Source organism: Morone saxatilis, unplaced genomic scaffold (assembly GCF_004916995.1).
Source record: "Morone saxatilis isolate NCDOM2014 unplaced genomic scaffold, NCSU_SB_2.0 Contig1, whole genome shotgun sequence".
NCBI lineage: Eukaryota > Metazoa > Chordata > Actinopteri > Moronidae > Morone > Morone saxatilis.
In genome coordinates this window covers 5,561,863-5,588,442 of record NW_023339651.1, presented here as the reverse complement: position 1 = coordinate 5,588,442, position 26,580 = coordinate 5,561,863, and the positions used below count along the sequence as shown (strand labels likewise).

The following is a 26,580-nucleotide window of genomic DNA, read 5'->3' as shown; positions in this document are numbered from 1 at the left end:
TTACCTTTCTCGAGCCTGTTTCCATTCTATGCATATTATTATTCATTGTTTATTGAAATAGGTCAAAAACAATGCCGGCCTGAAGGACAGGAAATTAATCTAAAACTATATGCATTGGTAATATAAATGACCGTATATTTGAATGGGTTAAACGTGCCTTATGGTCCTTTAAATGGATAAACAGTGAGGTTTAAAATGAAAGGTTAACGGGAAGGAAGCACACAGTAAACATGAATTCCATTGGATTATTAGCTACTTTAGCCCAACACCTTGCACTCACACAACTGAATTTGTATCTGCAGCAAAACATCTGGGCAATTGTGCAATTGTGAAAAATATTCACTCGCACACACATGCATGCTCACATGCTCATACAGTATGTGAAGCTGCATAGAGATAGCTGCAGGATGAGCAAATGAGGGCACTCAGGCAGGCAGGCAGACAAGCAGAGAACGAACTGACCTGCAGGCAATTTGTCTCCATGCCCTGGGAATGGCACACAGCATGACAGTGAAGGCACAGGCTGCAAGGGTGGAGAAGAGGCAGAGGTAGAGCACACCCTCCACGCCGTCATAGCACACCCCGACCATTGCATCCAGGTAGTCCTAAAGAAGTCAAATGCATAATGTCACATCAACAAAAATACACAAATAATTGTTTGCTCTTACTCTTACACACAAAATTAAGCAAAGGTGGAAAAGCACTCAGAGCGCTGGAGTGTGTTGTCTCCAGGAAGACATATACTATACATCTGCGTCAGGCACATTTAGAGGGATGTTCAACATTATTCATGTTAACTGCAATGCAGTCATGAGCCACAGTGTACAGTCTAAACAGAGCAGGGAACAATACATTAGAAAGAAAACACAGTTTAGAGAAGTGGATCTCGTTAAATTTCAAATTCTTTCTGTTGCTGCCTCGCTGTGCTCTCTTTCCAGTTCCAATTTCGGTTTGATGCCGAAATCCTGCGTGGCCACTTAACTCTCCTGTTGACCTAGTTGTGCTGCTGTGATGCCAATTAGGATGCAGTGAACAAACCTTGTTGAGCCCCCTGCAGTCCAACAGGGCAGTCAGCTGGTGCAGACTGGCCTCTGAGGAGTTGAGCAAATGCTGGATACCCAGCAGGTCTCTCTGTGGAGAGGTCATACAGCATATAGTATCACTGAGAAATACGTATTTATATGATACATTCCTTCTAATGTTATGCCTAAAATCTGTTATACTACAGCCTAAAAGTCATAGCTTGGTGCTTGTGTGTGTGATACCTCAGCTGTAGGGAACAGAGGCACAGCAAACTGCAGCAGACCCTGGATCTGGATCTGCATTGTGGTGAGGGACCTCTGGAAGATGGTTAGAGGCTGCGAACAAGAAAGTGCATTTGAACTGACACAGAGTAAAGATGATGCAAATGAAGAGTAAACACTGATCTTAATGGAAGTCTTGAGGGAGCCATCATAATGATAGAGAAAGCATACAGTTTAGAAAGCAGGCTCTGAAGGCTGTTTAATGGAGCTATTGTCAAATGACACAATGTGCATGCATTTTCTAAAGCAATTTGCAGACTTCTTGTCCTTCCACAAACGGAAAACACATGAATGAAAGCATAATAACCTACATAATGGATCTTATTTTTCTGTAATTTAATTTGTTAGTTTACAATCCAGATAAATTAACAGCAAAAACAACACGTGTGCCAGAGAGTTAGCCTTGAATGCTAATAAGAAACTCTAAAAGTCACAAAATAAAAAAAAACTATTTGTCACAAGAGAGTCAGTGAAAAGTATTTTTTGGACGTGGAAAGCAATTTATTCAATATGTGTAACAGACCCACCCCTCAAAAAGAAAAAGGTAAATGCTGGATAAAAATAAATGCTGTCCTAGACAATCTAAAGAGAGTATGAGCTATGCTAGTTAGCTTTTAGCAGGACTAGTTTATCTAGTGTTACTTTTTCCTCCATTGTGATGTAGCTACTGCATTGTATCATGTGGTAAACAACCTTAATTACTAAGACGGAGCATTTTTCAATAACAGGAAATAGATTTACCAACATGAAATAGTTGGTAAATTTGCTTCAGCTCAGGCTAGCGGAAGTGCTATCTTAAGCTAAAGCTTATTTTTAGCTTTAGCATTACTGTGGTTTAGTTTTTACCTTAAAGTCAGAATATGGTTGTAACTTAGTTTTGAACAGATATGTTACTATTTTCAAACTGCATATTCTTAGCCTTGGGCAAAGAGTTGGCTCTGGGATAACTTAGCCCCTTTCCACACACACATTAACCAGAATCAGAATCAGAATCAGAAATACTTTAATAATCCCAGAGGGAAATTATATAACCCAGGGTTAACCACGACTAGACAATTCCCACTGCACTTCCACTATCCCTTGGTTAAATGTCTGTTGGAACATGCGACTATGTTTACTGTAGCCCTGTGTTTAGTCGATTAAACTGTGGTTACAGTTGGGGTGTTAGCCCACTTTGGAATATGCAAGGATAGTGCCAGTGTGAAAACTTTCTTAACCTGGGGCAAATAATATTCTAAGAATGTTTTGAGCCCCGGGCTAAGTGCAGCGTGACAAGCCCTCATTTATCTCTTTGTAGGGCACTGAACTGATACAGAATATTATATTACCACATTACAGCATTCTGTAGTTTGAGTGTAGATTTATGTTCTCACCAACAGGGGGCAAAATAAGCCTCCACATTCAATAGCTATGATAAAGGGGGATAATCACATCCTACCTGAAAGACAGCGCCTCATGCCCCGTGCCTCTTTTTAAATTAACGTTCAAGCATAACCATAATTGAATTAATCTTGTCACATCTCCAAGGAAAAATTGTATCTTCACAGTCACCCAACCTAACAAGAGTAGCCTGGAAACCCCCAGGCCTGTGGCACAATGTTAAATAGAAACAGGGTATGGTCAATTACCTCAAACATCCATAAATGTAATTGCTTTCCTTTGATCTGACATTTTTTTTTCTGGATCTGCATGACTGTCCATGGTCAAAATGCTCTCTGCTGCACAATCCAATGGCCTGATCAGATTTGGCTTTTTATTTTAGCTTGGGTGAGCTTGTTCTGAGCCAAATAAAGTAGGACAGTGAAAGTTGATGGAGGAGGACAGTAAGAAAAAGAGAAGAGATGACAATGATAAGAATAGAAAAAGAGCTGCGGAAAGAACACAAGAAGTTGACACAGGAGTGATGCCCAGAGCAATGAAATACAAGGCCACAGAGGGTAGAACTACGGGGCACTGCTGTGGTTCTAAGAATACATGAGAGAGACAGTGAAAGAGAGGGACTGCTTGTATGTTTGCCAATCAGTGTGAATTTCTGTATCTGCCAGCTTGCTTGTGAACTTTGCACCTGTTGGGCGTCTGTGTGGCAGAGAAAGAGTGCTGACTTTGTTTACCAGGCGGGGTGACGGTTGCCTGCCCTCTGTTGCTGTGCTCTAGTTATCCTTAGGGCATGTCTACGAGAGCCAGATAATAAGATCTGAGCTCCGCTGGGCCAGAGCTCGCAGAAATTGACTTCACCGCTGTCAGCAATGTGGCCCACAATCCCTACTCTCCCAAGAGTAACCTCGCAGATAGCTCAGAAGAGGGGGGACAAGGCAGATTCACCAAATTGCTTCATTTAATCTTCAATTTTATAGCCCTTGTCTTGGCAGCTTTATAACATTCTGGCATGTTTTGGCTTGTTTGCTTGATGCATGCAGACGAAGGGGGGAGAAATACAGGAGAAAGAGAAAGAGAAAGAGAAAGAGAGAAAGATAATGGTGGCGGCCTGGGAGAAAGTGTTGTAACGTTCTTCTAGACTTGAGAGGTGAGGTTAGGATGTAAATTAGACTGACAGGGCTGAACAGGGAGAAAGAGCTTGACAAAGATGAGGCTTGAGGGGCAGAGAGATGAACTCCCCATCGAACAGTGATTTAGTGAATTACAGGTAAAAAAGATGTCTAGACTATTGGTTAAAAGTGAACAAACTTTTAATTGTTTTAGAGTTTTAAAACATCTAGGGTTACATAAACCATTTTTTCGACAACTTCACAGGGAACTGCACCACATTTAAATATGGTAAGTATGAAACAAAGGCGGTGAACTATAGTCAGAATTTTGAGTTAATTAGAATTACTTGGATTTTTTTTTACATTTTATTTAATCAGTTAACTCTTCACTGTTCACTTATATTCTGGTACAGAAATTCAGTCCTTTATAGAGCTAGGTATCAAACCTTAATACACTCTTAAGTACTGACCGGAATGTATCTAGTATCCATGACTGTTATGTATCAAATTTGGTCCTTCCTTAGTCCTTCCCATCCTTTAAGTATTGCAATCTGCCTATAAAACACCCACTGTGTGGGGTGTAAGTTGTGAATTGTAGAATGTTATTTCCCCCCCCCAATTCCAAGAAACCTACCACATTGTCCTCAGTTGTAGCTACGGCTCTGTTTATAGACGCCTACATGTTGAATGTTGAATGTTGAATGCTGAATTTTGAATTCTAAATGTTGAATTTTTTAACTCCAGGTCAGCGGAGTGTCCTGTTTCCTACCTGCTGGAAGGGGTTGGAGAGAGTCTGGTTGCAGTAAAGGTAGTAATGAACAATATCTGTGAGAGAAACATAAACAGATAGGAGAAGCAGATTAAATGCATTTCCAACCATCATTTTAATTAAAGCACAATTAGTCTCATGGCCACAGCTTTACGCTGTCACAATTACAACTCCATTAATGCAACGTTATTCACACTGAAACTCACCAGCACCGATGATACCCTTTGTTTGGCTCAGGAGGTACTTGTCAGGGGACACACAGAAATCACTTGTGCCCTGAAATAAAACAGGAGACGTGTGAGAGCAGTGAACAGAAAATAAAGAGAGAAAAGAAAGAATGGTTCTTGAAATAAGATGGTTAAAAAGAAAATTCATGAAGAACCATTCAGAAAGGGAATGAATTAGAGTGTCAAATACTAAGTTACTGACATTAATAGTTTATTTAACACTGAATGTTTTTTTTGTCAAAGCTGAATAATAATGATGACTATCATCCTTATCACTTTTTGACACAAAAAGAAAATAAAGGGGACAGGCTGCTCTTATAATCCTCTTTAACATGTCTAGACAGGAATACTTTCCCATTCTGTCACTCACAGCCACTTTTATTTCACTGCACCGCGCTAACAAGAAACCTGCCTTGGCAAAATAACAAAAGTGAGGAGCGGTGGTCTCCTCCGATCTGTGCTGTCTGAATGTTAAATGTCCCCTGGGCTCAGGACAAACACAGTCCGTGTAGCTCAACCTCCTCAAGGGGGTGCGCTAATGAGCCCTGCGCACGGATGAGATAAAGCAAGCCGAGTTCCTCTGCAAAACCCGAGCTGGTTTGTTAGAAACGAGGGACTCCGAGGAGCTCTGCAATTCAGGAGCAAGTTTGTTAGAATTCCTGAAGGGAAAACAATGATTCTCTGAGAATGCAGAGTTCTGATTACCCGCTGACTGTAATTAAGAGTTTGCGAAGGGGGTTCATTCATTATGCATTCGTTTATTATGAAGGCTCTAATGCAACTGTATGATGCCTACGCACACACAACTTGAAGATTCCGGTGAAGACACAAACATCTGCAGCCAGTCGAGCGTCTCATATACACATCTGTCAACATAGACTGTAGCACACACGGAGATCCTCAGAATGACAAATATAATCTCCACAAACTAATACACCACACTGGAAGGCAGGTTTGTTATTCCCCTAGATGTGGTGGTTGTCTGACATCATTAGGGCACAGCAACAAAACTCGTTCTCATTTAAAGTGGGACACAGCAGACTGGCAAACACATTATCACAAGTTCAAGCCTCAGTCAGGGCAGTAAGGGTGAAAAAAGCATTTCAGTGATTTTCAACCATTTTCGGGTGCCAGTAGTGTATTTGGGCTACGTGATGGCTAAGTGGTTGCTGGCCTGTTCTCCCTGCTTACAAACAGGTTTCCAACAGGTGCTTTGCTTCCCCTCGACAGTCCAAAACCATTAAAGCCAGTAGACGTGGAGAGCTACCCACAGGTGTGAATGTCGGTTTATTTTAGCCCTGCAATGGACTGATGACCTGTCCAGGCTTTCCTACAGTCTGCTGCCCTTGAAAGCCCCCAGAAATGAATGACTGACTGTGAAAGAAAATGGACAACTGGCATTTATATTACACATCAAGCCGTGGGTCTGAGTTAAACCATTACTGAAGAAATATGAAGTAAAGTTTATTTATAAGAGATTTGAGCTTGAGGTAAACAGAAATCTTTCAACGTGATTCACAATTCCACATCAGATTTATGTTTTCTCAGTATGACTAAAGCACTTCCAGTCCATTAATCCATTATTCTGCTGGCAGAAAATGCATTTTAATTAATTAAGTGCATTTTTGATAATGGATTAAGCATGTAAGTCACTTATGAAACATAAATGCCAACAATTCACTGTTTCCAGCTTCTGAAACGTGTAGATTTGCTGCTTTACCCTGTTTCATATACATATGTATCTATATATAAAGACAATTTTGAAGACATCACCTTGGGCTGGTCGTGAAAGTTGTGATGCCTTCATGGTGACAAAAAAGGTTAGTCAGGGTTAAGGTTTAGGGTTAGCACCCTAAGGGGCAATTTACCACATATTATCCACTGGAAGGGAACTCTAGAGGGCACTTTATCATGCTTTATCTACCATAGGGGCGTCCAAGAGGAAACTTTTGCACACACTCTAAACTCCTGTAACAATACTTTTTGCCCAACTTCAAACAAATCCCCCCATATACACACACACACACACACACACAGAGGCCTGTACCTCGTACATTTCCGAGGACACGGCAGTTGAAGATTGTTCATGTAATTGCTTGGCTCACAGCCGTTTGTATCCCTGCCTGACCAATTATCAGGCCTTTTCAAGCTGTAGTGATGTTTGCTTTTAAGTAGAGAAAAGGCTGAGTGGACGTCACCCAGTCCAGTCAGGGTCACCACGTACCAGACAGGTTACGTAATGTAAATGCCATGGCTTTGCAACACGCACTGAAGAGGACAGTGATTTCTGTAAAGCAATTGCTGTAAAGCCACATCATTCATCAAGTGCAGGTTTAGAACAAGGGGAGAGCTGAAGAGTCACAGCTAACTTTTGATGACCCCCCCTGACCATTTTTTGTCAAGCTAGGTCAACATTTTCCCTTGACACACAACAAAACAAAACCACGACAAAGCATTTAGAAAAATATTGATTGCTGTTGATATTCACGGTCCCTTAAGAGTGGATCGTTATATTTTATTTCCCTGACCTACCATGAAATGTATTGGATTCTTCAGGCTCCTTAAAGGGACACCCTCAGCCCAAAGTTTCAAGTTTTTATTGAACATTTGTGAATATTTATGTTCCCTAGAGAAGGAACCCCTTTTGATTTTGGTGATCATATTTCCTTTCCAATAGCAGGACTGTTAAAGCTATATTTCCACCTGCACACAACATACTAAATGTCACTGTGTAGCAGAGTAATGGAACTGTATCTGTATGTCTGTATTGTGCAGTGTACTGAACACTGCATGCTTGCAGGGGTTTGGACTGGGAGTCTCAGTTTACTTGTGTGTCATCGCACTCGAATCACAAGGAATCCGCCATTAATCCAGCAAATGTAGACCACAGAGTGCAGACCCATACAGAAGACATTAAGACATTAGCAGATGAAAAAGGAAGATGAAACCAGAGACTAATGTGTTGTAACTGATCGCACCCCCTGCTGCTTTCTATGCTCATTATCTCGAACTTAAATTCACACATGTTCACAATCCTCTGCAGCCTCCAGTCAAAACACAACATCCAACAACCAACCTGAGAAAAATAGCACACATGCCCGAGGCAGGTGAGTCAAACACCACTGCTCATCCATCTGATCTTCATTCTTTCAAATGTATATCTCTGTTTTCAAACATCACTCTAATTCTTACCCTATAGGTCATTTTTTTGTGTGGGGACCATAATAGAGAAAAACACTGAAATTATTCACTTGTTCAGCATGATAGGCTTTGAAAGCTGCCATTTGATTCCTGTTGTTATAATCCTTGACTTTGAATCAAGTTATTCAAGCTTGTATAATGATGCTGACAAGGTGTGAATTTGGGATTTTGTTCTTTTGTCGGTCTATTTTTGGTGGCGCGCCGTGTGACAGCGGAGATCAAAAGCGTATGAGGTGACAGAAAGACAAACTAAGATCAGAAAAATTAGAGACTGGGCAGTGAGAACAGATTTTAGATGACACTGCATGGCTGTGAGGTCTCTTTCTAGCTGATACACATTTTACTAAGAATAATTTAAACTTGATTAGCAGCTATGATTAGCTAGCTAATACATGCAATATTTTGGATAAAAAAGCTTCATTAAAATGCAACCAATTTTATATTTTAGCATAAAGGTGCAGATGGATCAGAGTTTGCTGTGCTGTGATTACTAACAGTTGTTTTCCATCCTTTTATAATGCCACATTGCAGATTTTTTTTAGATGCATATAAATACACATGCAAGTATATGCACATATATGCTGCAGTATATAATCATCTATTCTCCCTTACCCTCACCCACTGAAAGACATTTTTCAAGTGCAGTGTGCGTGTAGTTAAAGCAATTCATCACCACTGTCGGTGATGACAAGAATTGATAGCAGACCAGTTTATACTAGTTTATATTGGGGTAAGCCAGTCAAGTGAGGTGCGAGGAAGCAAAGCAGCTCACCACAGCAGTGGCCAGGTCAGCTCCCAGGGAAGTCCAGCTCAGGACCAGCGTCAGCACTCCAAAAACCATCATCCTGCAGGGACACAAGGCAACAGCAAGGTCACAGTGCTACTCAGTGCAATAATCATTAAGTCAAATACAGATTAACTTAGGCTTCAGCAACCAGGACACGATGGCTTGGTAAATCTGGCCATTTATCCAAATGAAGTAAAGCCTGTCATTTGCCCAATTGAGACACAATGATTAATGATTTACATCACTTGTCCCACTTTTCAGTAAGTTCTGCAATTTGCAGTAAATTCTCTCCTACAATTTGTATTGATTAAGAGAGAGGCACTTTTTCTCTCATCATTAGAAAATTGGAAGAGTACCAAGTGTCTGTCATTTAAACCTGCAAAAAGCTTAGCTTTTTGGTGGCAGCAGAAACAAGTTAAAAACACAACAATGACATATCATCACCTTTTATCGTAAACATGTTAGCAAACAGATGCTTATTAACAGGTATGAAGCAACATTAATATTCATTTTACATTGTGTTTGTGTCCACCTAATAAATTTTAAGTCCAACATTCACTCGCTTTTCACTCTATTCCATCATTTTAGCTGCTAAATGCTCTACTAGGTTCATTGGCTAGATGCTAAAGTGGTCTCCCTGACTTTTGATGATGAGCAGGTAGCAAATAGTGGTTTAATTTAAAGGACCATTGTGTAGGCATCTATATTTGCAGCTAGTGGTGAAGTTGCAGATTACATTCCCCTCACCTCACCCTCCCGTTCCAGATAATTTGTGAAAGTCCCCGTCTATAGCCAGTGAGCAAATAAGTGAAATTTTGTTAGTATAGTTATCAGCATCCTGCAGAGGGAGTACAGTGACGCAAATAGAATTATTCTCATAACAGCCTCTGCTATTGAAAGGAAACAGCATGAGCCCCGAGGGCCAGGAGTGGTGATCTCATTGGCAAGTCATTAACAGAAAAAGTCAGAGGTCATGGTTATTTTCTATGGAAGTTGATTCTGCAGCCTTAATGTGGCTTTATGAACCGAGGAACGAGCATCGGAGTATATCTGCTCCGCTGGCCTACATTCGATTACAGCCCCCTGGGTGGAGGGCTGCTCCCTACACCCATGAGGACAAAATAATGTGGTTTTGTTATACAGTGGGTTCCCTCCCTGATGATCTCATAGTATCAGAAAATGACATCAGAGTCACTTGACAATGAAGGGAGAGCAATTGGAAGATCTTGGTGAGCATTTCTGCATGCAGGGGTGATGTGGCGGTCTGTGTGTATACAATGAGATAGGAGATCAATACCCATTAAAAGATGAAAACTGGTCCTATCATAGATTAGCTCTCGTTAGGTGAAATAATTTCCAGAAAATCCAATAAACTCCTGTTTATTTGACCATTGTGACACTTTCCCGATATTCCCCTTACAGCATGTCACCTGAGTTTAAATATAATTTAGGTATTCATATCCAGGCCTTGTCCATCTTTCAGCAGTCTCCAGCTCCCTGGCTAATCCAATTCAAAATGTGCAGAGAAGATACTAAACTCCCAACGTTGAACTTACAAGCCACCACTTGTCCTTACTTATTCATCCTTTATCTTCTTTCCCCAGTTCTTTACTCACTCTATTCCCTCACTCCTCTCTCCCCTATCTTTTCTCTGCCTTCTGCCTCCCTCGTTATCAGTTTTTCACTGTTGTAGTCTGTCTCCTTCTCTCTCTGAGATACAGAGCCCTCACAAGCCCTGACTTCGCAAAGTCTTATCTTGATTTAAAATTAGAAAGCAAAAGTTGCTCTACTGTTTTACTGGTTCAGTGTGGTTTAGCACAGTAATGTCTATATGTAGCTGTATACAGTTACATAGAAAGTTACTCAGTATCTTTTCTGAGAACAATACACGAGTGCCATGAATCTTTCTGTACATTGTTTTTACTTATTTAGTTTGTCTACTACTTCCTTGTCTATGATAGTGTTTCCCAACCTAACCTGTCTGCCAAAGAGGCCCCAAGATAAATCTATGGTATAATCAGAAATACAGAATCAGAAGAAGATGATCAAAGGGATAAAAAAAAAAATCTGTTCTGTTTATTATTCTGACTTTTCTCTAATTGATTCTCTTTATCTTGTGGAATACTGAATACTGTAACCTCATCAGGCTTCTAAAAGCCTTTCAAACAAAACAAACTGAGCAGGAAAATCCCTCTTGGGTTGAACTGCTTTGTTTATAAAAGGTCATAAGCCAAAGGATGGGAACCATTGGCCTATGTGTCTGCCAGGCCATTCCTATTTGACAGTTTGTTGTTATAGGGTGCGTGATACTGGACTGTGTGAGCTTCTTTAACTGTGACACTGGGGCAAATGGGAGAAATGCCCTCTGATCGACTCCTCTGAACCGGCAGGTCACATCCAAACTAAGCGAGACTGTGTTTAATTTTGTGCTTCGGTGGGTAAAGGGGATTCACTGAGTGGCAGAATACCAGGAAATCGGGTGTAAACCTGATGCAAAGCACATCAAGTGAAAAAGTCAAGGCCAATGAGCAGGGCAAATGCACTCACAAAGGATGAGGTCAAGTCATTCTGAATTAAATCAGTGGGTGAAGATTTTCTTCTTAACTGAAAATAATGAAATCTTTTGCTGCAAACCGCTGTTGTATCCAGTCTGTACAAAAGATAGGAAAGTGATGGCTCTATACAGCATTTATAAACCATCATTTTACCGTATGTGACAATTTAAACCGAGTGAAATGAAAGCGATGTGACCCTCAAAGCAAAAATGCGGGGGACATGGGAACATACTACCTATGGCAATTAGCTTGTCATAATAATGAACGTGATTCTCTCAAGTTAGTTGAACAATATTATATTGTGTTGAGCAAATCATAACTTTCTCAAAGATTGCCTTTGATGTGCATATTTCTTAACTATCAAGATAACTTTCTCAACAACACAATCATTACTGGCTTGTATGCTGACCAAATATTAAGTATATTATGTATAGAAGTAATTGTATCCTTGTAGTATCACTGTAGAGCATTACAATCTTTTGAATAGCTTGAATAGCGGCAGTTTTAATAAATCATCAAACAACCTGCCTCTCATCTTGAGTTTTTCAAATCAACAACCTGCTGTGACCTGGATTTGCAGCTATTCAACCGAAGCCTACCTCTCCTGCTCTCAATGAATATTAAAGAACTGTCATCTCCATACATATGAACTCTGTACTTCGCACACTGTGTTGGAAGATCATTCCATAAACTGTATATATATTCAGAACTTCAAAGGCCCAAGTACACTTCCCTGTGGCACACCATAAATACATAAGTCTAGGAAAGGAAATTTTGAGCTGAAAAGGTTGGCTTTGTAGAAAGTTGGTGGGTTAACAGAGTTAGTAGGTGGCTTTATGTTTTTTTCAAAACATATTTGCTGTTGCAAATTTGTAGTACATGAAAGTATGAGAAGTCTCAAGTAATCTTCTTGGCTTTTATTTTAATCAGTTCAGTTATCTGGGTTTAAAAGTACCTTCTTGTATAAAGTACAATACTCTTATTGAGGAAGCACATATTTGATAAACAATCTACCTTCCAACTGGTGGAAAACTAGTTGATAAACTCCATTTCCCCAGGCTTATAGAGTGTTACTCTCTTGATCCTTTGGACATGTAAAGTTACCTGAACTGCTTTCAGATAACCTCAGAAAAACTGAGGAGCTTTGGAGTTTTCTTCTTCCAGGCAGTAAATATATATTTGTTCTTCACTTTCCAAATGACCAATTCTGTGATTTTGTTTCGTTATAGTTTCAGAGGATCCCGCTCACTGGCATTGTTTGTTTAAATGACAATTCTTTTTGGTTCTTGCTCATGACAGCTCTAATTATTCCAGTCCTCCGGGAAGAGTTTCCTCTCTCCTTTTACTTTTTTCTGCATGAGGTGAACATGAATCTTGCAATCCATGACACTGAGCTTGGGAACGGGCCTATGATGTATTTACATCATGACATTTTAAGGTTCAATTCACCCAATAGATGCTGTGTTATTTACTCAGGTTTTAAGATGTCAGTTTCTGAGAGGTGGCTGGAAAATTTGTTTGCGGTGGTGAAAGCTTCAGCAACATGAAACAGGAACAGGACGAAAAAGAAATCCAAATAAAATTTGCTGACAGCGAAGTCTATGGATGTCTCTCCCTCTCTCACACGTGGGCGTATCTTCTTGTCTAAGCTGTTACTGTGTGTCATGCTAACTCCGACAGCCAGTTATAAGCACCAGGAAGAGTCGGTAGGCCCCCAGAGGGTAATCTGCTCCTGAAAGCCTCCAACCACTTCCACTCTACTGGAAGAGAGCATGCCTTGGGAGGGCAGACGCTCTTGACACTGACTCATCTTGTGTGTGCAGAGGGGGTGGGAGGATGAAGTGGGGGTGGGTTTGTGGTTAGTAGAGCAAGTTTAGCGTAGCTCACACCCTGAACTGACTGATTGAGAGAGACAGAGTGACGCTCGGCTGGATGAATGGAGGCCCGGGTGGATTTCATGCCCTGTGAAAGCTTCTTTACAGCGTGCAAAAAATTTAATAAATAAATACAAAAATGAGATGAATACACTTAAGCTATAGATACTGTAAGGAGATTAAATGAAAGCGGAGGCATTGCATGGATATGTACCAGTATTTCCCCTAGGATATTTTCCAGCAGTGGTGCTAAAGTGTGTGAGTTTTATTTTGCTTCTGCCAGAATATATTTACCATGTCAGCTGACATGAGAAGGGCTTTAGACACATACTGTATTTGTACACAGTTATAGATGTCAAATAATGTTTAATAAAATGCTTCAAGACCTCTGGTGGTTGGTCTCTCCTGTACTTCAGCTCTTTTTCCATACTTTTCTGTCTCACCTCTACTACATGTCATACTGTCTAATAATAGAATACATGAAGTAAAGAAGAGTATAATCAAATAATTCCTACTAGGCATTTTAACATTTCACAAACAGGAGATAAAATACCCGCCCCCTTTCTGTGTCATCTCTACGTCTTTGCTAAACTTTGTTGTAATAGGTAGCAGGTAGCAGGTAGCGGAGCCTTCGCTGCCGCCAGCTGCGTGGTGAGCCATCAATAACCAATAACAGACTGCTAAAAGGTGGCAATGTCAGGGGGTGTTCGATTTATAATCCTCACTCGTCCCTTGATTAAAGCAGAGACAGCAAGTTCATTGTGATCACGTGTAATATCATCTTTCAGTGTAACATGTATTATGAGTTGAGTGTTTTTATGCCATAATTCTGTCATACTAACATCATGTTTTCAGTGTTATTTCTTGAACTTCCTGCCCCACTTTAAAAGCCTAAAAAAACACTGAAATATATTAACGATATTATTGTTTCCTATATAGGGGACGTTATTATGATCATCAATATTTTTCTTATGTTTAGTTATGTTTTAATATAACCTACATATGCTTTTGTTTCTTTGTTTATCTTGTTTTCTTGTCACTCATGGAAGGTAAAGTCAATAAAATATTAATCTGATAAAAGGCCTAAAAATACAAAGCTGAATAATTAATGACATGCCATGCCGGATATACAGTATGTTGTGTCTTTTAACAAATTCACGTCTGGAGCCATTTACAGCAAGTCAAGTGTCAAACTGGAATAACAATCGTGAGGAAGTTATATTGTTGATAACATCAAATGAGTTCGCTCCAATCTCTCCACAGCTCTCCAAACCAATTTGTAGAGCAAAGCTATTGAGACGGCAACACCATGAGCAAGTTCAACCTACCGCTGGCAACGCTACAAGGCAAATGCTGAAATACAACAGGACAATCAGGGCAGTGTTTGTACAAGGACGTGATCCAGTACTACTACTGCCTCGTTCACTGGCAATTTCCCATGGGAAGAAAAGCAACTCCTGCTTCCAGCTCCCTCTGTCTACTCCAACTCATACTAATTCTAAACAAATACTAAATGTATCATATCTGTTGTTCCTGTTCGGTATTAAATATTAATGGAGAGCACAGCATGGATTATGTTGCACTCGTAAGTGAAAATTATCTTCATCAGGATAACAAGATGTGGATGAGAGTGGTTGTGGTGTTAGAAAATAATTGTGTAATTTCTGAAACTTTCAGCCTCTTAGATGCATCTAGCCTTTAATATCTACATGAAGTAAAGTAAATGCATCTAGCAGTAACAGGGAGAAAAGTTTGATATGGTTTTGGCCATGAGAATGTACAAAGAATAATCTAGTGTTTGAGTTGGAGAAGTGAGCATTTTAATACATTGTGCACCTTCAGGTTTCATGTTGTAACATTTGGTTTGTAGAAGCTGCTGCAGCACTAATGTGACAAAAAGAAAATATATTTTGTTTCCATGTTGTCTCTGAGTTAGCTTTGATTTACTTAGTCTGCTAATCTCCCAATCCACCCCTTCTGTCTTATATCCTGCCCATGCCTCTTCCTTCCTGTTGTGCAGGATATGAAAATCATTCAGCATAAAATGGAACAGATTGTATTTTTTCTTTGTAAACAAAACAAAAAAAAAAAGCTCTTGTCTTTCTAAATAGCTCAGTTTTACAGGGCGTATTAGACTTACGTGGTAAGCAGCCAGCGAGACTGCTTGGCCAGCCCCAGACAGGCCAGCAGGCAGATGATCAGGTCCACGATGAGGAGCAGCAGGTAGCTGAGCCACCTGCAGACAGACAGAGACAGAAAATTAAAGTACTGCTGGTGAATACATGTTTTGGCAAAGTAAGTACGTTCTGGTTGCATGTATAACCTGGGCCTTATTAGTGTCGTTTTTTGCCATCATTCTCATCAGTATAATAGAAGGCTTATCACTGTACTCTAGTTTATTAACTGTTTAGCTAAACCTCCAAACAGCATTTGTGCAATCATATCTTAGCAACTGTAACAAGGCACAGCAGGTCTGTCCATTTATGTATTCCTCAACATGCTGAAGCTTGCTGTCTTCTTTTATCACCTTTACAAAACCAAAAACATAAGTCCAAACGTGTAAGAAATAAACAGTGTTTTTTAATCTCAAGCTGTTAGCATGCCCTGCTAAATAGCTCACTATAACCTAATGATGTAAAGCCCTTTGACCTTAAGGACCAGTGTGGAGCATTTAGTGGCATCTAGTGGTGAAGTTGCAGATCACAACCACCTGAATACCACTCTCCTTCCAAGTGTGTAGGAGAAACAACGGTAGCCGCGAACTCATGAAAAACGCAAAAAGCCTTATCTAGAGCCAGTTTGTGGTTTGTCCATTCTGGGCTACTGTAGAAACATGGCAGTTCAACATGATTCTGTATAAGAGTACCCGCTGATTCTGTAGATAAAAACAGCTCATTCTAAGGTAACGAGAACACAACGATTCTTATTTTCAGGTGATTGTACACTACTGGAAACATACCTATGAATATTCTATTCCATTTCTATCAATAGATTCTCCTAAATTTTACACACAGGACCTTTAAAAACTGACTTAGAGAAAAAACAAGTGGGAGTGAGAAAACAGAAGGGGAGAGTGTCCCACTTATTTTCACCTCAACGGACGTATGCAATAGCTGTCATCTGAGGTGTGTGTAAGTGTTTGTTGGTGCTTGAGGGTATACTCCTGTCCAGTATTGCCCTCCTCAGTGTGTCCATCTGTTATGTGAGCAGTGGTCAGTCTGTGACCGGACACAGAGAGGCTGTCCAGATGGTTAATAATGAATGGACTAAAATCCATATGGCTGAATGTTGTATGCTGTGAAAAAGACTAGAGGGAGGTGCAGTTAGGTGCTAACCTTTTCACTCTGATCTATGGATCTGTACATCTCATCAAAGTCAGCAACTTTTTTACATTTCATCTTAGTCAGTGTTCATCTCCCCCTCTTTTTTTCCATCATTCCAACTGCACTCATAACTCTTACATCATACCCATTTCCTACATTCTTTTCTTTTTAATCATTTCTTTTATTTCCCATCCATCTGTGTCTCCATCACTCTACAGCATCCTCCCCACATCTCTCATGCTCTCCACTATCTTTCGCTTTTTTCCTCCTCCTCCTCCCTTTCACTCTCTTTAATCTCCCTCCTCTCTGTCTCTTTCCCCTTCAGCCCCTTTTCTCTCCCTTGCCCTTCTCTCCCTCTGCACCACCACCACCACCTCCCTGCTATTTCTTCCTCGTTTCATCTTTTCCCCCCTTGGCAGGGTACAGTACAAGAAGCTGGGACATCAACATGCACATGGGGGCTCTCGGGTGACACTGCCACCGTGTTTGTCTGTGTTATCTTAATCCAATTACAGTCAAACTGAATACAGCATAGAGACACGTAGGGATGGGGGGGTTACATTTATGTATAATAGAGAAGTACATGTCCTGAAGAAATTGTGTCAGATAGCAGAAAGCAGTTACAAATGTGCTAGCTTCAATTCAAAAGGTTGATCATGATAATAGTAATGGCACTTTATTCAACCTCCCTCAGAGAGAGTTCAGAGTTCATTCACTTTACTTACTACTGTATTCTGGAAGGCAGAATCTACATTTTAGATAGCTAAGTGCTTGCAGACCATTCAGGCTGAAGAATGACCTCTTTTCCACCCAAAGTAGATCTTTTAGAAGGATCTAAAGCTTTTTATGTTACATTTCACCATCTTAGTGGCCTAAATTGCAAAGTAGGGATATAATATAATCCCAGCAACCCTTAATTAAGATGAAGGATCTGTTTCACCAAATGAAATTCTCTTGTTGGGTACGGATAGAACATTTCTCCCACTAAACAAACTGACAACAAAAGTCCTGGCTTGTAAACATGATTGTTTATGTGCAGCTTACACGTGCCCAATCAATAATCTCTGGGTATTGTCCTTCAAACGGACACTTAATCTTGTTAAGTGTTTCTAATCTATTTTCCAGATGTCATTTCTAACTCTGTTGTAATGCAATTTATTGGAGAAATTGAGAGTAGCATAGCATAACACTTTTTTTTAACAAAGTCACAAAGAAATCACAATTTGCCTCAAGGGATTTTAACAATCCGTACAATATTCAGCACCCTCTGCCCTTAGGTCCTTGGGGTAAGGAAAAACTCTCTGACAGAAGTAGCTGTGCAACTTGTGAAAGGAGTTCATTCCACAGTTTAAGTGTCATGACAGCAAATCTACACTTACAAACTCTTAAAAAGGTGTTACAGAATCAAAAATGTGAGTGTTTCTGTCTAAAAATGTATGTATTTAAATGTACGTATAGGGGGGAAATTAGATGAATGCATAACAATGGTAAGAGTCTGTTCGCATTGGACCCCTAATAAAAGGAATGTGGGACAATTCCTGGAGTGAATGTTGGCCCAGATCAGCGCTCTGTGTTTATTCGTGATCGGGTAAAGTAACATGACAAACAACTGAGAGCGAGTTAGAAGAGTAAACAAAAATATTCCAGGATGAGTTAGATAGACAGCCAACTTTAATACAACAATACTTAGACTTTGATAAGCCCCTAAAAAAAAGCACACAAAGACACAAACAAACGCCCGGCTGCGCACAAACTATTTGTTGTGGGCTGACAAGTGATAATGAGTCCATTAACAGCTTACAATGTCTGGCTGTCTGCTCTTGGTCTGCCTACTCTATTAGCGGGGACCTATGTGGGGTATTGAATTATCGACGGAGCAGAGGAGTCACATTACAGATCAATACACACACACCAGCCTCTCCATAACTGCAGACTCACAGAAATACTCATCAAGCCTACACAAGGACTAAAAAAATTGGCTATGAGCCTGTTTCTGCTCTACGATGGTAAGACTACGAGTTTAACGTCAATGAGACAAGACGTTGGATAATAGTCCTTAACATAATGTAGTTGTTAAGAAGCAGTGTAAGTGTGTAAGTGTGCAGTGATTGCTAATGATTTAATACGATCCCACTGAACCACGTCTGCAACCGACGTATTCACATAAGTGGATGATACACCACATGCAGCCACATTACTCCCTCCCATCCACTAAACACCATGTGATATATTCAGGTCATAACGTGCAAAATGTAACTACCTACACATGAATTATCTATTTAACTGCGTGTTCGGCTGACAAATTGCTCAGGGATTGACTGCAGCCATAAAAGACACACAATGTTATAAGCTTAAGTGTATTATCCTGCATCTAAGAAGTAAATATATCTATTTTTTACTTTGGTTTGTAGTATTTATATATGACCATAAAAGTTTGATCCATCTTCCCTCATGCTTAGATGTCCTCCCAAATAAACTGGCACCATCATGGTAATTATAGAACAGCTCACAACTGATTTGCATTTAGAAATGCATGTGTAAATGTTTGCCTCCCACCAAATTGTGGGTGTGCTATATCCTTGAAAATATTCATGCCAACAATAAACAACATTTAAAAAATCCACATCTGAATCTCATTTTTTCCTCTCAGCTCTTGATGGATTCTATTTTTGGCAGTTCTCTCTACATTTGACTAGAAACCTGCATCATATAGTGTCCCCAGCATTGTGCTCCTGGCCACCCTGCACTGTACAAGCCAGACACATGTATTTTTCTGTTCCTCACCTGTAGTACTCTATGTTTGCCGTTTGATCTGCGATAGATGCCAGGTCCACTTTAGCCTCTTCCCAGTCAGGCAAACCAAGCAGCTGTTTGATCACGTTGTCAGCCATCTGCTGCATGAACTGCAGGGTCTGCACATAGTCGCCCCGCGTGGCAAAGATCTCATCCAGCCTTGCGAGGTGCTGGTGCAGGCCACTTTTCATGCTGCCCATGGTGCCAGTCACCTGGAGGGCACAAGAGGAGGGGGAGGGGAGGGTGAGATGATGATGGTATAACAGAACTGAGTTTGGGAGTGAAAAATCATTCACGGGTATCAGTTTATGCTTACCAAAAATCTACAGCATCAAATTAACATATTTTGCTTAATGTGTAGGGGATAATGAGTTTGGGTATGTGTGTATTGTATATCCACAAGATGAATCCTACTGACTTTGTGAATCCCTAGACTTTTCATCTAGTGCCACCAACAGATCAAACTCATTGTTTTGTCCAATACTTTGGTTTATACCCAAACACCTGCAAAACTAATGCCATTCTCATCATTCTCAGTTGTACTTTGTATTATTGCTATTGAACAAATGTTAGCATGCTAACACACTAAACAAAGATGTGGTAAAGATTATAACTGATTAACTTCAACATGTTAGCATGGTTACTATTAGTATGTTTACATGCTGATGTGCATGTGCTTGTGTCAATCCACTACTGGACCAATCAGTGTCTTGACGAACTACTGGCAGCTACGGCATGAGCTACGGGCGTGGAATAATGATAGGTGTGTGACGACGTGTGAGTTTTTGCTCAAAAACAACAATGGCGGCTGCTAAAGAAGTTATTGTAGATGGTGCCACCATCAGTTATATCAGATCTGGAGAGTATTTCTTCATCGAAGGAAGAGAACAGAACAACACTGAAGGCTCTTCTTGATCGAAAAGATGTTTTCGCTCCTCTCCTGACTGGCTTCAGTGAGAGTATGACCACGTTATGCGGTTCGTTGATCTGACCGAAGTTCACTCATGAATTGATTTTCCAAGCAGTTTCCAATGGAGACTTCCCAGATGGTTCTGTGTAGCAAACAATCTGGTGCAGTCAGGTTAGTTGATGTTGGCATTAAGATCAAAACACTGATGTGTCAAAGCACAGCCTCACAGAGCTGCCAGCATGGCTCACATGAAAACTAATTTATTCAAAACTCATGACCTAATTAACTGAATTCATGAGGCATAATAATGCATTGGTAAGTAACATAATTGTTGATTGAGCACCATTCTGGTAATAGCAAGTTTTTATACCAATAAACCAGTTGGAAGAGATAATATGTTTTTATTTCCTCTATCTTTCTACTGAAATAATCATGTATCGACAGACTTTTCTTAGAGCTCAGCACGGCACAGAATCCTGCTCATGTGTGGGTGCCTTCGGTCAACTTTTCTGCCAGAGAAAGTTTCCCAAAAAAGAAAGTGGCCAAAGGTGAGATTAGCCTAAACATGAGGCTGGTCTGTGCTGCCAATCAGCAGCGGAGCAGAGAGAGGGACAGGGTGGGAGAGTTGGAATACTGAGTGTGGGTGTTGGTGAAGAGGTCCATTTTGAGTAAACAGTTCACCTTGGAAACCAGCCAAAACTAGAACGCCCAGAGGTGAAATAGTAGGTTTGCTGGCGCTGGAGTTTTATATTCCACAACTGCTGTTCTTTGTCAGACTTTTTTTCCAAACTGATACCTTACTAATGAGACCAATAGTTTGTTTACTTGTTTAAGCCATGTAATCATATAGCAACTAATCCATTCCCCAAGGGGAAATGTGATCCTCTCAGGCAAACAACAAACAAAACAGGCTCGACCATTTATTTTTACACATCAGATTTTTGCCTTGTTGACCAAATACAGCAAGACCAGATTGTATGTGAGGAGCGAACATCTCCTGTACAGGCGCTACCCATTTCCTTGGATTTAATTACTCTGTGTCTTGCTTGAAGGGAGAAGTTGTTTACAGGGAAATGGCATTCACCGAGACATCCTGCTATTTGATAATTAAAAAGGGTAATAAATGCTTTCATTCAGCTCTGGGTACTTGGCATTCACAGGAGCGAAAACTCATATTGTTGCTGTGTTTGTCAGGGATGGGGTTTTGCTAAAGCTGAGGCGAGAAGAGGTTGGGTGGAAGTAATTAGATGGGTTGGTATTCAACGTGCGGCCCACACTAGACGGCTGCAAATGAGTCTAGCCACCCTAGCGGCTCTGTGAGGCACAGTGCTTTGAGCTAAATGCTATGCTAACAAGCTGATGTTTAGAAAGTTATATTTACAAGGTTCATCATATTAGTTTAGTTTGTTAGCATGCTAACATTTGCTAATGAGCACTAAACACAGAGTACAGATGAGGTTAATGGGAATGTCATTAGTTTTGGGAGGTATTTCATTATCATTATTACATGTCATTAACCAAAAATGTACAAATATTAAGACATTAAAGTTTGATCTAATGACGCCGATAGATTGGAAGTTACAGGATTACCAAAGTTATTACAATGTATCCTCTGGAGACCTCGAATATCATTATGATTTATCCTCTGGAGACCATGGTTGTGCGTACCAAATTTAATGGACATCCATCAATTTATTAATAAAAGATGAGGGGTTGCAGGTTCGAACCTAGTAATATAAAAAAAAGTAAAGTAATATAATCTGTCTGTAAAGATAAAAAAAAAAAAAATCACGATCAATATTTTAATGGACCAAATAATTTATATTTATTAATTATATATATTATCTATGTGCAGAATCTGATGATTATAGTATCAAAAAAGACACTGTAATGAATGGACTCAAAGCAAGACTGTTCCAATTATCACTGAGACTGGCTCACTCTTCAACAAACAAAATATAATGCCATCAGAATTATTTGAAATATGTTATAATCAGATAAAGATCCTACATACAGGGCTTCAATATTTTTCTAAAAGACAAAAAAGGACCCACACTGAAGCAGCCACTGGGATCATAATCACAGGCTTGTGGTGCTCTGTAGTTTATCTGATCACTCATCGAAACCGCTTCGTCCTCAGACTGAGCAGATGAAATCGCAGATGAGAAATGAAGGCATGTATCTGATCCTTGCCTCCTGTGTGAGAATCTTATCTAAAACGCCTGGGGAGACAGCCAATCCAACTAATCTCTCCTCCGTCTTGGTCTGATCCTCACCGTGTAAGTGATCCGCACCGATAAAGAAGATATGATTCCCAGTCCCAGTCTTCTCGGTCTTTATCTCAGTTTTATGTTTTGAGGGCATGGAGAAGCACTGTGAGCTTCACATCTTTCTAAACAAACAATTTGTACCGGAGTGTGTTCGGTGCAAAGCTATTTTACTGTGGGATATTCATTTCTAAACGCCAGAGGAAAAACAACAAACAAAAAAAAAAAGGCAAGAAATCACGATAAATGGCAAAACAGCGACAAATGACAAGTGGCCATGGGCTGGCAAAATGACAATGTGCTGTCAAATATCAAATGTGGATTGTAGCTTGAGGAAAGAGAAGAAACATATAGATCAATGGGCATTATTTAAAGGTTCTCTTTTACACAAGCATGTATGTTAAAGACCCTAAGCAGTGTGGTGGGGGTGGTGGTCATTTATTCCCACATCCTTTTTCTTGACTCATTGGCTCTACTTTAAAAATCTTATCCCTGATTACACAGAAAATTTTGTATCTTTTCACATATGCTTAAAATAAATCATATCATGACATTTCAAAGAACTCAGCACTAGCATTATACATGGAAGACAATTACTGTAATACATAATAATTGATATCAAATAATTTATCTTCATCTGAATAACAAGATCAGGTTTAGAAATAGAATTTAAATATTTTTTTGGTTGAATTATCTGTGTGTGTCTTGGCCCCAACATTACAATTCTGCCTCTCAGGTTCCACAGAACAGAAATATCACTTTCTTCACTTGAATTGGATCTCTATCTTTAAGTCTGTTGGGGCTGGTACACGGACTCAGAGGAAATGATGCTTCGTAGATGACTCTGGAAACAGAGAGACACAAACCTCCCAGAGAGAATCCATCTTGGAGTTGAAACAGAAAACTGCTTGCCAAAGTTTGCTTTCATGTTGTTTCTTCTCAGACTCCAAAAGGGCCAAACTTGGGATCTGTTACTTACAGCTTGCAAATGACCAACCAATTGCATACAGCTCTCACCCCATGGCTGCCACCGACTTCTCATCCAAGACTCACTTCCACTATATTCTGTACTGGTTCAGTAATTGCTTGATAAAAGACTACCAGTGAGCGTGTCTGTTCAAGTAAAACAAAGGTTAAGATATAGGATTAAACCATTTTCCTGCTCTAACTCACTGTCTCTGCTTGATAGTGGAGCGACTTTCTTCAATTAAAATTGAATGTGGGAGCTAGAGCGTGAAATGGAACATGGGTCTGAAGTGCCTCAGCAGCTCGGTCACCCCAAAGATAGAGACCATCTTCACTGCTGGGTAACCAAGCTCAGCAGAACATCTCTTTAAAAATATATTCTTCTCTACCTCCTTTTCCCCTCTCAGATACTTGATGGCCACAGAGCTTTTAAGAGATAGTCTCACAGAGAGACTTACAGGTGTTTATGGGTTTGTTGAGCTGAGCAAGCATTAAATTACGACCTTTGGAAAACCCACACTTTGTTGACCAAAGGAAGTGGGATTGTCACACTAAAATTGTTTACTACAAGTTCTGTGATACACAAGTAGATGAGAGCCGTTCCAACAACTCTATGAACGTCTGGTTGATCAGTTTTTTAAGGGAGTAAGAGTTCACACAGAGCTGGAAAATGGTTTAGCTTCAGAGATGACCTCTGGCCCATTGTCAGTACTTTCCCTTCAGCTTTACAAAGATGGCCATCCAACCATGTGAGATCAAGGATGTCAGCAAAACTGTCCATCAGTAAATCTCTGATTGCACCTGCCAGCACAGATACTAAGACACGCATCAAAGAGATCTTTACAATTGCACCCAGGGCAGGCAACCGCTTAATAAGTATTTTCTATTTCCTAAACAACTGACGAGAAGATTGAGTCTCTTCTCCTGGAATGATACAAATTTCTCTCTTTCAAGAATCACCAGACTCTAATTACAATAAATTGTGGGGTAGAGGAGAGATGATATTATAGCTGAAGTTACTGTTGTGGAGCTGGCAAGAGGAGTCAAATCCATATCTTTCAATTTTCCATCACTTGTGGCAGCAGGCTTTGCACGGTAGCCCAGATGACCTTTTCCCAGCCACATTGTACAGCTCTTTCTGGGGGCATCCCAAGGCACTGTATCTCCAAAAGGACTCGCAACACTATCATCTGCTCAAGTTTTATCTTACTTTATTAAATCAAAAAACATGAGAAATGTGACGCTGAATTATGAATAACAACCTAGGCATATGATGTAGGTAACTACAGCAGGACTCCAGTTAACCCTCAAGTGCATTATCTTTTGACCTCACCCCAAAATGAAAAAAAATAATTCAGTTTGTTTTTCAGCTAATAATAAGTATTCATATCATGAATACCATATTATTTTGTATTATTCCAAAAGCGTATTATGGGAATGATCTGGAAATAAGGCATGTTTGTAATTATGTAGTGGGCCAACTTCCAAACCGTGTTAATGCTCCGGCCAAAAGTGTTCAGTGACTGCCCAGACATCGATCCAGTCCATTGGGTGACTGCTGGCTGCCAAACTCTCACACAACACCCAGCTCCAAACAATAAAGTTATTATTAGCGTGGCTAAATGCTTCAAATGTCACATCAGTCCCATTACAGCATAGATAAAGAATCTTGGTTGGCCAGTTGCCAGATTATACAGCCCTGGTGATGTTTTTTCTTGCATTTCTTTTAGAAAGGCTTGAAAATAGCATGCAAGTGTTTTGTGTAATTCACATTCTCACTGTGTGTCTCTGTGTGACAATGCGTGTGTGCGTTCATATACACATCATAAGCATATATTCTAGACCATAGCTAATCAAGGTAGCTGAGAAAAAAGCATCAGCTGATAATGAGTCTAACTTCCTTCCTTTCCTCTCTATACTGAGCCTTTAGAAGCAAACTCACTTCTAAACTCTCTTGGAGCCAGGCTAAAAGGCATTTGTGTGGGCCAAACGGCAGTGAGGCCTTCATTGTCAATGATTTCAATACAGATTTCAATCCCGACTCTGCCAATCAGACAGGCTAGCACTGCTCCTTGTTCTTCCCCATCAAACGGCTTTGTCTCCTGGGCTCATGGTTGATTAGGTGGGGGGAGACTGGGAACTGTGTGTGGCACACTGGGCTCTTTGTCCTACTCAAGAACTAGACTCCTTAACAGTCTATAGCTGCGTGCAATGAACTCACTCATGCACACACACAGACACACACACACGCACACAAGATGCTAAAATAAAAACGTCCAATTATGTGTTTGCACAAGTTCACATATCCCAGAGGAACACACTGTCAAGCGTTCTGTTGAACTATATGTTAATGATTTCTCTCCTCTTGGTAATGTGACTTTGAGAAATGAACGTGGCCGAGTGCTTCACAAGAATAACAGAAGACACTCAGTGAGCAATTCATGCGATCTAGAGATGTATTTATCTGTATCTGTATTAAGGTAATATGAGCTTAACGTTTGGTTATATCGATTAAATGTAGTTAATCAAAAAGGCTAATATGTGTATGGTTTATGTTAGCTGGTTACTGCAAATCATGTGAGAACTAATCCCCAGTGACAATCTACAGCAGCTCCAATGCTCTTCATCAGAATTACAGAGTTCTTACATGTTTCCAGTTTAAATTATTTAATAAGAGCGTCAATCAGGACCAGGCATCTTAGAACTACTCTACATTAAAAATCTGAGATTGTTTTCCTTCATCATAAGCGTAAGAAGTCCTGACACAGTGCTGCAGCGAGCGTGCTGTCGGCTCTATACCCTCTCAGCAAAGTGTTTATTACTGAGGCCATGTCGAGTCACCACACTAAGTGGCTCACATACAACCACATTAATCTCCATTAACACAGATGGAGACTTAATCCCTACTCTTCGACAGCAAGTCACCCAGGGTCTCTGCCTGCGCCGACGCCATCATAGGACCACCGCTGGTCACACACCACGAGGAAACGCACAGCTAATGTTGGCAAAAGAGCTATTAATATGTTGTTGGTCACCGTTTAAAATCAAGTCTCAAGTCAAATTAATGTATGCCTCAATATCAACACTGGCCAACCAACCTATTGACACATATAATTTA

General features: G+C 40.2%; 1 protein-coding gene across 1 annotated transcript in view; it reads right to left on the bottom strand.

Annotated features, from left to right (window-relative positions):
• Positions 1–26,580, bottom strand: part of ttyh2 (tweety family member 2) — a 46,863-nt gene that overhangs the window by 4,907 nt on the left and 15,376 nt on the right. Inside the window, exons 3-10 of the mRNA XM_035668734.1 lie at positions 19,311–19,531; positions 15,344–15,439; positions 8,760–8,832; positions 4,766–4,835; positions 4,560–4,615; positions 1,266–1,358; positions 1,039–1,131; positions 463–605 (exon numbers count right to left, since the gene is read on the bottom strand). Of these exons, the coding sequence (XP_035524627.1) occupies positions 463–605; positions 1,039–1,131; positions 1,266–1,358; positions 4,560–4,615; positions 4,766–4,835; positions 8,760–8,832; positions 15,344–15,439; positions 19,311–19,519 (833 nt within the window). The 5' untranslated portion in view covers positions 19,520–19,531. The remainder of the gene's footprint in view (positions 1–462; positions 606–1,038; positions 1,132–1,265; positions 1,359–4,559; positions 4,616–4,765; positions 4,836–8,759; positions 8,833–15,343; positions 15,440–19,310; positions 19,532–26,580) is intronic.